Raw genomic sequence first — 16,963 nt, 5'->3', positions numbered from 1 at the left:
CATTATCCTTCATTCCCTTTTATCTCCTAATAATATTCCATTGTATGGCTATACCACCTTTTGTTTATTCATTCATCAGCAGATGGACATGTGGGTTATTTCCACTTTTTGGCTATTATGAATAATGCTGCTATGAATGTTTATGTACGTGTTCTATGTGGACATGTATTTTCAATTTAGGAGTGGAACTGCTGGGTTAAATGTTAATTCTATGTTTCACTTTTTGAGAAAATTCCAGATTGTTTTCTAAAGTGGCTATGCCATATTATAATCCCACCAGCAGTCTATGAGGGTTCCACTTTCTCCACATCCTCACCAACACTTGTTATCGTCCCTCTCTTTTATTATAACAATCCTAGCAAGTGCGAAGTGGTAACTCATTGTGGTGTTGGTTTGTATTTCCCTGAGGACTAATGGTGTTGAGCACCATTTCATGAGCTTATTGGCCATTTGTATATCTTTTTTGGAGAAATGTCTATTCAAATCCTTTGTCCACATTTTATTTAGATGATTTTTCTCTTTATTGCTATATGAGTTCATTATATATTCTGGATACAAGTTCATTGACATGGGGATAGTCTAAAAGTCTCCCAAGTGGTTCTCATACAAACTGAGCTTGAGAACTGCTGATGTAGAACCAAGTCTCAAACAGATCATGTTATCAGAATAAAAGAACTTTTGATTCCAAGTTTCCCAAGAAAAGTAATATTCTTTAAATAGCTCTTACAGTTTTGTCAAATAGAGAAATCAGTGTATGAAGAATCCCTGAACAATCATCCTAGAATGCTGAATTCCCACCTTTGAAAGCTTTTCAATAAACTGGCACAACGCAAAGGTCAAATATCCACTTGAAAAAAAAAACAAAACTAATTTGTGGTCATCTTTGCCTGAACCTTGGGATTCTATGAATGAAGTATTCAGGTATAGGGCTGGGTACCCAAGGGTTCTATCCATGTTTGTTGATTATTATGATATGCAAAAGACAACACGGAAATTCATTCAAAATAAGATTATCTTGTTGTCAAAAACAATCTTCAGTCCAAGCTTATATAAACCTCTTTTAAAGGCCTTTACAGAAATTGCCCTCTATATTTCTCATGTGATGCAAAAAGAACATCTTAGCTCACATTTGAATTGCTTTCTTTTCTTGATTCTTAAAACCATCAACAAAAGGCCGACCTTGTGAGGTCCCTATACACAAGTCAACAACAAGTCATTTGGAGGAGAGCTTCAAGCCTTTAAAATGGAGTACACAAATCTGGTTCCTGAACCAGCAGCATCAATATCACCCAGGAACTAGTGAAAAATGCACATTCTTAGGTCCATCCCAGACTTACAAGATCACACTGTGCTGGGTCCCAGGAATCTGTGTTCTAATCACCCCAAGAAGTCATTTCAATGTATGCTCAAGTTTGAGTCCTTACTACTTTAAAATATTTTCCTCACATTTCTCATACACACATAAAGCAGATGCCATTGGTCACGGCCCTATCTTACCTAAAGCTGAACAGTCACCATACATTCCCTAATTACCCTAAGGCACTAAAAGTCTCAATTTTTTTTCAGTCAGACAATGTCTCCATACCACTGAGCAGACGCTGTGAATATTCCTAGTTCAGCGTTTTCAACCCTTAAGAATGCCCAAAGCATCCGATGGAGTAGGACATGAGATAGAATTCCATCATATTTTTCAGGAAGGCCAATTTCAGCACACTGAAACCAGCACAAAGGTCTAAAGATACCTCAACACACTTACATTTAGCTATCAGAACTGGGATCGAATCCTCATTATCAAATCATGTGGGGACAAATGCAGAGAAGGAAGCCACAGCTAGCTAAAACTCTGTAAGGGAACAGTGTCCCTCTGTGAATGCCTCTGGGGGCAGGGCAAGGATGAGAGACAGTCTCAAGAGTTGCAGAGTTGCCCACAGTGGCTGCCCAAGGTGCCAGGTCAGCCTGCTCCCTGCTTTGAGCTGAGACACACCAAATCTAGCCAGCTCGCCAGCTCTCTTCTGTCTCTCTTCTCCCCCTCCCCTTCCCTTGGGTGTAGGTAGACCACAGGGTCTATAGCTGTCAAACCAGAGGGCGTGGGTTCTATCTTTCTTTATTGCCATCCCTACCTCCCATCTCAGTAGAGCCTTCCGGGATGGATGGTGTGGAATCAGGACACTCATGAAGCATGTTCTGAGTCAGCGGTCACGACTGACATGCTCATGGGGCCAGGCTGGTTTAAAGTGGGGAAGATGGCCAGCGGAGGGTCATGAACCCCCAGGACACAATGGTGATGTGCTCAAGGGCACCTGCACTGTCTATAGCAGCAGCTGTTCCATAGCTCCGATTCACTGGGGCCCGACAGCAGGCCTTCTGATACTTCCGGAGAAACTAGAAATTCCAGCTGTTATATACACTTTCCTAATTTTGAAATGCTAGCCACTAATACAACAAAATTTAATCATCTATGACCTAAATCAAATCATGAGAAAACAACGGACAAATCCAAATTGAGACACGCTGCACAAAATAACTGACCTGTGCTCTTCAAAATGGTCATTGTCATGAAAAACAAAGACCGGGGAGTTGTTCCGATTACAGGAGACTGAAGACACAGGACACCTGAGTGCAACAGATGATGTGGATTTACTTCTGCTATCAAGGACTGCCAATACAATCAGAATAAGGTCTATAGATTAGATAATAGGGCTGTAGGAATCATAACTGCTCCGCCTGATCACTGTACTGCAGTTACATCAGAGAACATTCTTGTTTTTAGGAAATATACACTGAAGTATTTAGCAGTAAAGGGGGCGTGACATCCACAACTTATTCTTAAATGGTTCAGAAAAATATATAAATAAATAGTTCTAAAATAATACATATATGTATATTTATATTATGGTATAAACACATTTATGTTACAATATAATATAAGTAATATAAATATATATGCTTATATATAAAAATAGGGAGAAAAAGCAAGCAAAGAGAATGATAAAACTAATGTGGTAAAATGTTACCATTTAGGAAATTTCAGTGCCTAAAAGTTTTCTCTAAGTGTGAAATTTTGTTAAAACAAAAAGTTAAAAAGAATTATTTTCCAAGTCAAACAAAATCCATGTGCCAGCAGGATGCTGGTCTGTGATCTCTGGCCTCTGGGATCTTGGGTTCTCAGAAATCCACCCAGACGCCCTCAAGAATCTCTCCCTTTCACCCTAACTTCCATCCCTACCTTCAGGGGCAGGGCAAAGAGTCCACAGCAGCCTGGTATCTGGAAGCACCTCACAAAAACCTACAAACCTAAAGCCAGGTCACACTGGGAAGGAGGGTGATGTCACCGCTCCGAAGTGGGCCTGACACACCACCTGGAAGGGCCTCAGGAAGCAGGGAGGGGATAGCAGCTCTGGGGGAGCTGGGCAAAAACCAGGAGCAATATCACTTATTTCTTTCATTTCTCTCACTAAGTGCATCCCCAGGCAGACTAATCACCAACCTCACACACGACAGCATGATTCTCTTCATCTTGGGCCTCTATTAGTTCAGCCAGGAAGTACTCTCCATAAGTTTCCTTCAGAAGCGTATCGTAGCGCATAAATATCGGCATGAGATCATCGTGATCTTCCACCCTGTTTAATGCAAAGGCTTCATTAACTTCGGTGTTCGTTCCTTCAGTGGAGCACCTACTATGTGCCAGAGCCTGTTCTAAATGTTGGGGACACAGCAGTACGCTCATGACGTGAACTTGCATTCAAATAGAAACAGAATGACAATATAACAAATACATTACTTCAAACATTTCAAATAGTGGTAAGTGCTCTGAGATGGAGAGTAACAGGGTCAAGTGGCCAGGGAAGACCTCTCTGAGGAAGGACATCTGAGCTGGGACCTGAATGAAGAGAAGGGCAGAGAGCTATGTCAAGAGACCTGGGGGTAGAAAATTCCAGGCAAAGGGAACACATTCAGCATATTTGGATATGGAATGTAGGGTAGCATTTGTCATGAGACAGGACAAAAACCTGGGGACAGTATTTCCCCAGTGTTTCAAGGAACACTACTTCTATGACATTGTCCTCAGCATCCCTTTCCTCCTCCAAAAAGAATTCCACTGTCTAAAGACAATTTCCTAGTATAGGTGCCTTCTAGAGTGACACGGTTACATATTAAAGACTGAGAAGTACTAGCATAAAGAATATTTAACCTTGTTTATGCATTTACCCAACACTGGCCCATGGTACCCTTTATTCCTATCAAGGTGGATGGAGAACAGAAACCATGGTGCTCACCGGCCCTTCTGACTCAGAGAGGGGTCCAGCAGCTCCCCTGCCATTTGGCAGGGTTCTAGGGCTGGTTCCTTTATATTCTAGTTGCCCTTTTAAACTGAGCCTTTTTTTCTGTGGCAGACGAGTCTGCTCATGATCCCTGGTACTATCTCTGCCCACTGAAGTTCACGGTTCCCTTCATTCCTGTGTCTCTGTCTCTCTTGCTGTTCTCTCTTGCTGTTCTCTCTGTGGTCCCTCTATCATTTGTTGTGCTGTTCAGAAGCTGTTCAGTCAGTCCTCCGTTCTTCTTCAGGAGGAATTGCTCTGAAATAGCAATTGATTTGGTGTGTCCATGGAGGAGGTGAGTTCAGGGTCTTCCTACATCGCCATCTTGGACCAGAAGTCTACCCTTTATTCCTTGAAACATCTCCACATTTCCCGTAAAGGGGGAAATGCTGGTTTAAAAATAATGAAGCTCTGCTCACTGTCTTGGAGACACTCACCTCAAATTTCCATTGTCAGGACTCTCTATAGTGACCTTGACAACCAGTGTGGGAGGAGAAGAAGAACCAAGAACCAGGTTTATGGTAGCACGGTGATGCTGGCCCTTGGACTCCATTAACAGTCTTTTCTTCTTTTTAATATACTCTTGGTTATATTTATATTTAGTACACTCTTGGTTATATTTAGTATACTCTTGGTTATATTATATCTATTTTACCTGTCTAGGATGTTCTTATACTTACTCTTATTAAAATGTTCTACCTTTTTGTTTGTTTCCCTGTAATATATCTGATTTGACTACTAACTTTTATCTCTTCTTCCCTTTACTTTATTACTATGCCATCTTCATCATCCTATTTGGTCTTCCTTTTTTTTAGGATTTTATTTATTCATTTGAGAGAGAGAGACAGAGAGAGCACAAGCAGGGGGAGAGGCAGAGGGAGAGGGAGAAGCAGACTCCCCGCTGAGCTGGAAGCCCAACGTGGGGCTCGATCCCAGGACCTGGATATCATGACCTGAGCGGAAGGCAGACGCTTAACCATCTGAGTCACCCAGGCACCCCCCCATTTGATCTTCTAATATGTTCTCTTTGACATTAATAGTAGGTTCATCTGAGTGATTCATATGTATATAAAGCTCAGGGCTTTATCCAGATTCTATTTATTGCTATACTTCTCATAGCAACCCCAGGAGGTAGGCATTGCCATCTTCACTCTGTAGATGGAGGAGAGCAAGGCTCATGGGGATGATGCTCAGGTGGAGCTCAGGCTCCACCTGAGATGACAGAAATAGTTGGCAGCAGAGCATGTTATGAACAGGTCAGCTTAGACCCTGCCATCACATACTACACTAAGCGTTCAACAATGCACTTCAAAAATTTACTTCAAAAAATTACTTTGACATTCCTTTTGAAAATGGGTAGCAAGAAACGTGAGCACAAGCAAAACAGTTGAGAGGAGACTTTGGCTCAAGGGCCAGAGGTCAACACCATGGGCTCATCCACCCAGCTCTGCCCCAACTCCTGGATCAGATTCCCCCATTCCTGCCACAGCTCTACTTTCCACATCTAAATGCTTTAAAGTGGACAACTGCATGCACTCTGGATAAAAATCTCTACCCTGTACCCATGATGAAACCTTTACCTCTGGTGACAGAGCCTCATCTGTTGGAATGATGTTGGTTTTTCATCAGTAATAAGCATCTTGATGGAAGCATCATCTTGATGAAAGAAATACATATTTGAAAAACTAGATCTCTGCTATATAAAACCTCAGACGTAGGAGAAAGCTAGCCAACAGAGCATGTACAAGAAGGAAGAAACAAAGAGAAGATGACGACCAGTGGGGCTTAAACATAACTCCTCAGGTTGAACCTTATTCTTCACCTCTTGTCAACACTCTCTGGAAGGAGAGACAGCAGAGGGTCCTTATCTAGGAAACCAGGATATTTGCTTGTTATACTATTCTATCAACCTGGCAGTGATGTCATAACCAACCAACAGTCTCGTCCCACATGCCAGAGCATCAGAGGGATTCTCTAGTGATGAGTCTAAAACGTGGAGCCAGAACTGAGTAATGTATAGAACTGCTGAATCACTATATTGTACAGCTGAAACTAATATAACACTGTGTGTTCATTATACCAGAATTATTAAAATAATGACTAAATACACTTAAACCATGGAGCCAGAAACAGTCTTTAGGATGGACGGGACTGTATCTGACACCATAGCCATTTCACAAGTTATTTCAGGCCCACACTAATTTTTTAAAGTAGTCTTTGACTACCTACCCGTCTATGTTTGTGTGTGCACAATCACTGTGAGAGCTACCAGCGCCCACCTGTGGCTGGGTGTACCAAAGCTCCACCAGAAATGCATTGAAGGCTCGCAGGGCTCTTTCGAAAAGATTGGAGAATAAATGCTACAGTGTAGTGGTCAAAGCCTGGGCTGGAAGCCAGAATGCCTAAGTCTGGGTTTAAAAACTGTGACCTTGGACAAATCACTTAACCTCTCTGTGCCAGAGTTTTCTCATCTGTCATAAAGGCAGTAAATTAAATGGTGAGATGATAATGTGTGGCGTGCTACTGTTATTAATATTACTACTACTTAGGTAGGAAAGGTCAATAAGAACAACTGAAGAACGTTTATAATCAACGCATGGAATGGAAGAGGTTATCACTACAGACGCGTGAATCATTGCGCCGGTTGCCCACTGACCGCTGTAGGTATAAACTTTCCCATTCTGTCTACTATCACTGATCTGTTTAAAACTCTGCTTTCTTCACCTTGCTCCCTTACTCAAAAACTTTTGCTAGCCCCCCGTTTCTGGGATGAGCCCAGAGCCCTTAGTCTCATTTTTAAAGCCTCTTTCCATCATTATCAGCAACAATAATACAAGTTGATCTACACTTTGTCCCTAGAAGGGGACCTCACCATCTTCCCTCCTTCTGCCTCTGTCCCTAATCCAGCACTGTGACTCCCTCAGTCATCCAAATTCCGGCATCCTTCAAGGCTCACTTCCCCCCATACCCTCCAGTGGTTCATCTTCCCAGGCTCCTTTCCCAGGAACCTAATGACAGGGTCAAAACTGGATATCTATTGTCCACTTTTGTGTTAATGTCAAAGCAGAGCATGTTCCCAACCAAGGAATATACTCTTTGGGGACAAAGATGGAGTCCTGTGCTTCTATGTAACAAAGCTTAACCAAGACATTCTGAACCCTCTTCTCGACTAGACTTCAACCTTGGTCTATAAAGACTTGAACAAACACCCACATAGTTTCCCTGAGCTCAAGGCCACAACCTGAGGCTGACCCCAGGCCCCCTTGAAGTGCCTTCCTGAGAAAGCAAGGCTGCCAAAAGGATGTCCTACTTATTCCAGCCAACACCTGAGGTGGGGCCCTTGTCTCCCAGTCTCTTTGGGAGGGCAGGAGCCTAACTTCAATAAGCTCCAGCTAGCAAACTCAGATGGGTTTCACAAGGAACAACCGCACTTCCCACTTCTTGTAGTTTTTCATGTCCCTGACTCTACTGAAGCTCTCCTAGCCCCCTCCCAAATCCCTCATTTTCTCTCTAAAAGGCCCAGTCACCTCTGTACAAACCAAAGTTGAGTTCAGTTGACACTGCATGCTTTTCCCTATTGTAATAGTTATTACCGATGAAAATCTGTCCTGACCACTTTAACCAGTCTGGCTTTGTTGACCTTTGACATCTGCATACCCTGCAGGCCGTAGCACAGGAGAAACAGTGACAGCCAGTGTGGGCAAGGCCTTTCCCATCCCCAGGATAGATGGGTATCCCACATGCACTGGCAGCGCTGAGGGGTGCCATTGCTAAGCCCGTTTTCCAGGTGAGGGACATGTGGCCTGAGGGGAGCCCACAGCCCTGTACTGACTGAGAAACCTGCCCAGGCACTTCAATGCTAAGCCTTGGTTTCTCGTCTACTAAACAGGCAGGGACAAGGACAGCAGGGAGGGTACAATGCAGTGATACAAGGGACTCTCTGTAGGCAGTAAGCCCTCAGCAGCACTTGCTCTGGGGAGACTTCACATTCCCCTGCCACATCCCACACCACCTGAAAACCCCCGCCGACTGGCTCCTCCCTCCCCCACCAGCACTCAGGACCTCTGCTCAAAGAACCTAGAACACCCACTGCATTCCAGAACCCACTTCCCCACTTAACCTGCCAAAAGGGCAGTGTTAACAGAGGGGAGCTTTTCTCCATAAAGAGTCCTGAATGATACCTGTTTGAAAAAACAAAAAAGATTCTAAAAGAGAATAGCCAAGAAATCCATTTCAAACACTTTGCCAAAAACAAAACCCCACATTGATATTAATAGAGATAACTGTTGTAAATAATTCAATTCATTCATTATTATCAATGAAGATAATTCAATATCCTAGTCCTTTTAACTCAATTGAGACCCCTATCTTATAGAAAACTCCAAAATCAACTGTGTACCATGGGCTTTTATCTACGTAGGACGGATACAAAAATAATACTCCATGGATATAAAAGTCTGAAATAAAGGCTCAGAGAGGCCCAAGGCTGTATGCCTAATCATGAGCCCTCTGCAGCCTACTAACAAAGTTATCCATAATCATACCTCACTACTAATTCTTCCGGGAAAAAGAAGAAGAAAATATCCAAATTGTGGCGTTCTAAGGATTCTCTCCCTTCAGCTCTTACCAAAATGGATACAGTGGAACTTGTTCTGCCAAATGCATTCCTTGGGGTAATTGATAATTTATGATCTTGCATCAGCCTCAGTGCTAATGATAAAGTATGACATCAGCCTTGCAGAGTCTCAAATGGCATATGACGAAGTCCAGCCCCACAGAAACAAAACACCCCAGCTACGAAAAACAATTCATCCAGTAAAATGTTTCAATCCGAGCACTTCGAGGTGATGAGCACTGCCTGCCTCTGGGACAGGAGAGTGGCAACTCAATGTGAATCCATTCGGCACAGTACAGCCACGTGTCCAGCACCTCTGTGACCCACAGTGTTTCAGGGCTTATGCCTATGCCAGGCTATAATTCATCAACATAAATACAATGGGAACAATACCATTTTCTGGGTGAAAAGCAATATTCTTTTATATCTTCCATTTGGGAAGTGGCTTGGAGGAGGCAATGATGTGCTTGTTAATGTAATCAGTTACAGAATATTTTATTTTACTCTGTTTGGAGGAAACAAGAGGTCCATCCCATAAAGACTGATTGATTGTTCAGGTACCTAAATGTCTATCAGACTCTGACAAATGTATCAGATGAAAATGGTAGTAGAATCGAAAGCATGAGGAAATCAATAGCCTCTCAAGGACACATCACTTGGGGTGTGGGTGTCCTCAAACCCAGGGGAAGGCAAGGTAGAGGATGACAGGAATGGGATGGCTCTCCCTGGCTTCCTGGGAGGATATGCTCTTCTCATTTCCACTATGTCAATTAGCTGGGCTTTCAAGAACATCATGATGCCTGGAACCCACAGACCTTTCCCAGGGGACTGGCATGGTCTCTTGGTGACAGGGAGACCCTCGGATTGTTTCAACACTTCAGCATCCTGACCACTTTTCTGTATAATTACAATCCTAGAGGAAAATCCACAGGCTAGCTTCCCTCCAGGGTGGGAGATGCGCATTGTTTCCTTGCCAGCAAAGAAAGCATTGCGAATTCACAGATGGAAAGTTCACACTTAAGGACTGGAACGACAGCAGCAGCAGGGGCGAGCCACCTTTGCATTCAGAATATTGGCCCGGCCTCTCCTCTCCTGTCTGACGGTATTTTCCACATCCAGAGAGGATTTGCATTTCATTAGCTAGACTTAAACATGTACCGTTGAAAAAGTGATTCTGATGTTACTTGAAATGCCCTAAATAGTGTATTTCTTCAAGTCCGAGAGTGAGTGTGTGCCTGTGCTATAAGAAATCAGTGAATGAAGGAAAAAAACTCGCAGAGAATCTAATTTAGTGGTAGTCCTAAAGAAAGCAGTGTATTTGGATTAAACCAACCTTTTACCACGAACACTGTTTCAACTTGAGGTAGGAGAACCTAAAGCCAGTCTTTTTCTTCAGATGGGGGAAACAAAGCACCTTTTTCTTTCCAAGATCTCTTGTGACCTCTAGTGGTCTTCTTTAAGAAAATCAAATCCATCATTCCTCAACCACATATTCCATTTTAGAACTTGAAGATGGATTTTGGAACTGTTTAGGTTCTACTCCTTGGAAAATGTCATGATTTTTAAAATGACAGAGGATTTTAAGCCCTAAATGACTTCAAAGCATGTGCAAGGCCAGTAAGAGGCCCCTGCCGTTTATACCACCAGGATTTGATCCAAAAGTCTATCTTGGCACGCCGTCACTCCAGCTGGATTGTTAACCAGATTTTATTGGCTGGGTCACTTACCAAGACCCAAGAAGAGCAACAGTGAAGCTCCTAACTGCGCTATCCCTTCTTTTTGAATGCTTTAGGATTCTCGTAACTTAAGCCTCAGAACGTTCATTCCTATGAAATTGCTCAGAAGTCCAACTTAAGTGAATTTCAGAAAAGCATGAGGATGTCAAATGCTTAATAAAAGTAATTGCTTTAAAAGGTGAAAAGTTCGTGTTTAAAAACCACCAGTCTTATGTTTTAAAGCCCTAAATTGTCTTTCATCTATTTTACATAGCAATAATGTTGACACAATCTGGTTAACCTTTATTATCAGCAGAAAAGCAGCACTCTACTTTAGTCATTTTACAACACTGACTGACAGCACATAATCCTTTCCTGGCAAGTCCTCCCCCACACCCCCCGAAAGACTTGAAAAGGGTAGGTTTTCCCCAGGAAAGACTATTCCAACAGTTTTTCGGTCTGAGAACATCTCAAACCCACCACTGAGTACTAATCAAGCCCACTGTAAAGGAGTGTCCAGACACAGCTATGCTTTATTTCAAATATTACACAAAATATAGAACAATAACTTTAATAATTAGTGTCTAAGTGGAGGGGCAGATTACAGCACAATTTTCCATATGGGTAAATCAAAGAACTGGGACTGGGTATTACAGCGTTAATTCCCTGGTTCTGAACATGTTGCTAGGTAAACAGGGGAAGGATAATTACATCCTCAAACGCTTGTCTAGTCTAGTGTTTTAAGAACTGTGTTCTTCACTAATTATCAGTGCAAGTAACTATTGATGAGACAGATGTCAAAAAATCAATGTGGGGGAAGTAAGAGAAAAGAAGCAGTCTAAGAGGATGCACAGCCATGCTCATCTGACCTTGTGAAAAATCTTTTTTTCTGCATCCTTAAGGAAGGGAAATGATCTACATACGTACATTTTCTGGCTACCTGAAATTCTACACCTGCTAGTATCAAAACTCTGGACAGAGGGCTTCTTAAAATGTGTCATACTTCTCTACCTTCCAACAAGGAAACCACCAATTGTCATAATGTCACCATTCCCTCATGAATTCACTACTGTATGCTAAATTGTCTCTTTATAAATGCCCCTACCTCCTTACAAAGTACCCACTGTCATCTCTTTGCCATCAGGACCATATTCCTCTTGTGGCTTGCTACTTGCAGATTTTCTGTAGGCTGAGCAAGCAGGATGTGTCGCCATCAGAGGCTGAAGGAGCAAGACCTCAAGGTCAGGAATTGGGAAGATTTAGTTCAGGCCAGGACAGCCTTGTCCCCTTGAAGGTTGTAGTCCATAACTCTAAAGTTTTCAAGGGCAAAGGAGGAAAGGAATGAAGGCCTGAGAAGAGAAACTAACTCAAAACCATCAGTTTACCACATGCTTACTAGGAGCCAGCACTGGCCTGGGCACAGCCTATACCTTTTCTCGAGCAACCTACATCCTGAATGGCAAGTGGGGCATCAGTGAGTAGATTAGCAAAGATGTCGACGGCCTTACTAAAAAATGAAAAAAATGGGTCATTTTTAGATACGCTGCCTCTGTACATGTCAGTTTCAGTATTAGATTTATATATCATTTTCTATTACAATAATAGATTATATAGAATTATCTAATTCTATAGGATTATCTATTATAATAATAGATAATAATACAATAACGTCTTGCCAAATATCTATGCTGGAACTACTTGAGCTTTAAAATTCCTCAAGAAAATGACAATTGCCAAGATCCAAATTTGGTATACTGCCTACACACTTTAAGAAAATAAGGACCTTCTGGGTTGGTGAATGCATGGAGATTGAGGGAGAGTAGCCCACCCGGAGAGGGCATGGAAGCTCTGCTCCCTTTCTCCACACCTCGCCCTGTGCATCTCTCCCATTTGACTATTCCTGACTTATATCCTCTTAAAATAGACTGGTGACATAGTAAGTAAGAAAAAAAAAAATCAAGAAAATACTCTCAGAAATGTGCCCCCCTCACCTGCTGTTCCTATCTACCCTCCCCCTAAAATCATCTACTATGTACACATACATTTAATCATCCATCCAGATAATTTCTAAATTGGAAATTATTTTAAATGCAACTATTTTATTTCAGACAAAGCCCCTAAAACAGCACTCAAACCCACAAAATATTTAGATAAATGCAATTTAAAATAACAAGATATTGGCTTGACCTAACAGATTGGAAACAGTTTTAATAACTGAAAACATCCAGCATTGGTGAAATGTAAGGAAACTAGACTCCATTGGTTAGAATATAAATTGTTATATTTTGGTTGAATAATTTGGTAGCATCTATTTTTAAATCTTAGTATTTAATGCACTCTTACCCAGAAATTCCACTTCTTGTACCTATATTACAGAAAAAAAAATAGCATGAGTACCTGAAGATATACATACAAGGACGTAGTACTACTTGTTATAGGAAGAAAATGAGGACAAATTTCCATAAATAAGGCATAATTAAATGAATATTAGAGCCACATGTTGAAATACCATGCAGCCATTAAAAAAGAATAAAACTGATCTAGAAGGATGATGAACTGTTATATTAAATGAAAAATACAATTAACAGAACATATGATCATTACTATGTACAGACAAAAAGAGAGACAAAGAGAATACACATATACTTGCACATGTGTGTGTAGTTATATACTCACATAGAAGAATTCAACAAATAATTTTACTTTAAAAATTGTTCTAATTTGAAAATAGAATTCATTTTATTAAATGAACCCATCCTCCAAGCTAATTAGCAAATGGAAGAATAAAATGAGAGATTTTTAAATGAAGACAAAAGTTCAGCAATTATTAGACTACTTACAAGATCCTAAGCAATTTATGTAAATTTCTCCTAACATAATAAAGAAACTGCCTACTTGTGAATAGTTTTACAATAAAACTCCTTTAAAGACTGTAATTTCCTGATGGGCAGGAGGACCTATTTTCCTGTGCTGATACTAACAAGAGAAACTTCATAAATCAGGAAGGAAAATTTGAAAGGTGTGAGAGAATCAATTAAAAATGTTATTTAAAAAATATATTTCACTTACAGAATTCCTTTTCTTCAGAATGCATTTGGCTTGTATTAGCATTTGTATCGTGACCAAAGGGGTTTTATAAAGAGAATTATAATGTATTTGGCTATGAATAAAAAGAAAGTAAAAAAAAAATGGTTTTCTACAAGGAATTTTCTTCTCTCTTGTCCTAAACTAGGTGGATAATTTGTATCAATTTATTATAAAATATTGGTAATCTTGATAGTCTTTTTTTTAGACACAAGCTGTCTGGATCTTAGAATGCAAAGTGAATGCTCTACGTGGATAGTAAAAATGAAATCACTTTACATTGTTTGCATAACGTTCATCATCTGTCTTCTCTTTGCTTCTTTGCTCTGGTCTCTGCTCCTTCATTACCAAACTTCTCTAAAGAGCAGTGGATATCCCCTTGCCTTCACTTTGTTACCTCTCATTTATTCAGCTCACTGCAATGTGATTTCCAAAACCCAACTCTGCCCTTCAAGGAGAGACAAGACCAGGGGGCTGGAGGTAGGGCACTGGTGACTAAGTGGCTAGAGGTAGGGCACTGGTGACCAAGTGCCCACTGTTGGCACAGAGGAGCCAAAGGGATGAGCTTGAGAGAAAGCTGAGGTCCAGGTCCTGGGAAGACAGAGTTCAGAGCCACGAGGACAAGAGAAAAAGAAGAGAAGCAAATCAGGATGGGTCAGGGTCAGGGCTGGAGACTGGGGGAGAGGCAGGCAGCCACCCTGCCTCTCACCCAAAGTTCACTCAACTTTGCCTTAATAGATAGAGAATTCTCCAAGTTATTATCATTTTTTTCTTAAATGAGTTTTGGTAGATTGTGTTTTTCAAGGAATTGGCCCATTTCATCTAAATTGTTGAATTTACAGAGCCCTTATCCTTTTATGTCTGTAAGATCTATAGTGGTATCACCTCTTTCATTTCTGATACTGGTAATCTGTCTTCTCTTTTTCCTTGGTCAGTTTGGCTAGAAGTTCAATTTTATTCAACTCTTCTGCATCTTTTTAAATTTCTCAGTCCAAAGGCCTCTTCTTTACACTCAAATTATTTGATTTCCCTGCATCATTTGCCAGACTTATGAGTCTGACTTCTATAAGACTCCTCTCCCTCTCTTCTAGTTTATTATCATTAACAGCTCATTTTCACCTTTCAAAATTCTGCCCTAGGCCTCTGCTTTTTCACTTTAAAATCTCCTCCTCAATTGGACAATCTCCTTTATTTTCATGACCTCCTCACTCATGAGAGGACCCATGTTCCCACGTCCCAGCTATCCATCTAATGCTATTATTTCTACTCTCAGCTCATGAACCCACTATCCCCACCCCCATACTTGAAAACCCGAGTCACCATTAACTCGTTCTCATCCTTCAGCTTCTCCATCTAGCTGGCAACCAAACTGCACTTTCCCCCTTAAACATTTCCTTGCATCCATGCACCCCCCACCCCCAACTGGATTTCTTTGACTTGTCAGTGCCTGAATTCCAGCTAGGATCGTTTCTGGGCCAGACTGTTCTGTGCTCCTCCCTTATAAGCCACTAACCACACGAAAGTCAGTTATGTTTCACACCCAGCCCATATCATGCCTTTCTTCATCAGTGCTCGCTGCTGGCTCCAGGATAAAGCCTTCTCATTATAATTCTTCCTCTCTACACCGTGAAAAGCAGCCACGCTTGCCTACTGCCTCCTAACAGACATTCCAAGTGCTTTCCTGCCTCCACAGCTTTGCCGAGTCTGTCCCTCTGACTAAACGCTGGCTCATCCTTTCTGACCGGATTCAGAGGCTACCTTCTCTGTGAAGCCTTATTTTAAATTTTTTTAAAATTGAGACATAGTAACATATAGTAAAATGCACAGGTATTAAGTTGGGTGAGTTTTGGCAACTGCATGTCCCCTAATCAATACACAGAGCACTGCCATTGCCCCAGAATTCCAGTGTGTTCCTCCCAGCTGTAGTCTTCCCTCCACCAGAGGCAACCACTCATCTGCTCTCTATCTGTACAGATTGGCCATTTGCACATCACACAAGAGGAGTCAGTAGTATATGGTCTTTGTTTCTATGTCTGCCTTCTTTCACTCAGCATGAACTGAGATTGATCGGCCCTACTGTGTCTATAAGAAGTTCATTGCATTTCATTGCTGAGAAGTATCCACTGCATGGATGCACCACAGTCTGTAAATGTAAACATTTACTTGTTGATGGATATTTAGATTTGGGGATGCAGGTGGGCACAGAGGTTCTGTATGAAGCTGTCTTCCTCTTTCTCTGTCCTTTCCTTTTCTAAGCCACCCAGCATTATAGTTTACTGTAGCTGGGTCTGTCTTCCCTATTTAACTTAATATTTTTTAAAGGTTTTATTTATTTATTCGAGAGAGAGAAATAGCAAGAGAGAGCACGAACAGGGGGTGGGGAGAGGGAGAAGCAGACTCCCCGCTGAGCAGGGAGCCTGATGTGGGGCTCGATCCCAGGACCCTGGGATCATGACCTGAGCTGAAGGCAGATACCTAATCAACTGAGCCACCCAGGCGCCCCTATTTAACTTAATATTAATAATATTTCATTTCCTTGGGCACTTACATGTGACTGGAAGTGTGCTAAGTACCTGTACTAACTACTTAGTACATCCATCAGCTTATCCAATCATTGCAACAATCCCATGCAGTAGACAATGCCCTGATACCCACTGACAGTGATAAAACTGAGGCCTGAAGAGGCCAAGTTTCTTTTTTAAGTTAACCCATTGGGTGAGTAGTTGAATCAAGATCAGAATCTAGATCTCATGCCATTATTGCAAATTCTTTTTTTTTTTTTTTAAGATTTTTATTGACTTATTTGTCAGAGAGAGTGCGCACAAGCAGAGGGAGTGGCAGGCAGAAGGAGAAGCAGGCTCCCCACAGAGCAGGGAGCCTGATGCGGGACTCGACTCTAGGTCCCTGGGATCATGACCTGAGCCGAAGGCAGATGCTTAACCAACTGAGCCACCCAGGCGTCCCTCATTATTGCATATTCTTAACAATTATGCCATAATACTACAGGACTGATAAATAGTAGGCTCTCACTTTTTAAAAATTTAAATTTAATACTTTCTAAAGAAATACAGCATTCATGACAATAGTTGACCCAAGAAGACACAATTTATTATTCACTGATAAAACCATGCAACCACCCTTGTAAAATGATTTCATACGCACTTTTATTCCAAAATCCCTTTTATTTTGCTCACAACTTTGTAAGTCAGAAATCTGGGAGGACTCAGTTG

At 41.5% G+C, this 16,963-nt stretch overlaps 1 protein-coding gene across 1 annotated transcript in view; it reads right to left on the bottom strand.

Annotated features, from left to right (window-relative positions):
* The window catches only part of CFAP61 (cilia and flagella associated protein 61), a 296,977-nt gene that overhangs the window by 256,915 nt on the left and 23,099 nt on the right, over positions 1-16,963 (bottom strand). The window contains exon 7 of the mRNA XM_032420163.1: positions 3,488-3,620. Within this exon, the coding sequence (XP_032276054.1) occupies positions 3,488-3,620 (133 nt within the window). The remainder of the gene's footprint in view (positions 1-3,487; positions 3,621-16,963) is intronic.

The sequence above is a fragment of the Phoca vitulina genome, unplaced genomic scaffold, assembly GCF_004348235.1.
Source record: "Phoca vitulina isolate PV1807 unplaced genomic scaffold, GSC_HSeal_1.0 scaffold22, whole genome shotgun sequence".
Taxonomy (NCBI): Eukaryota; Metazoa; Chordata; class Mammalia; order Carnivora; family Phocidae; genus Phoca; species Phoca vitulina.
The sequence above is the reverse complement of the archived record's forward strand: the minus strand, read 5'-3'. Positions and strand labels throughout refer to the sequence as shown.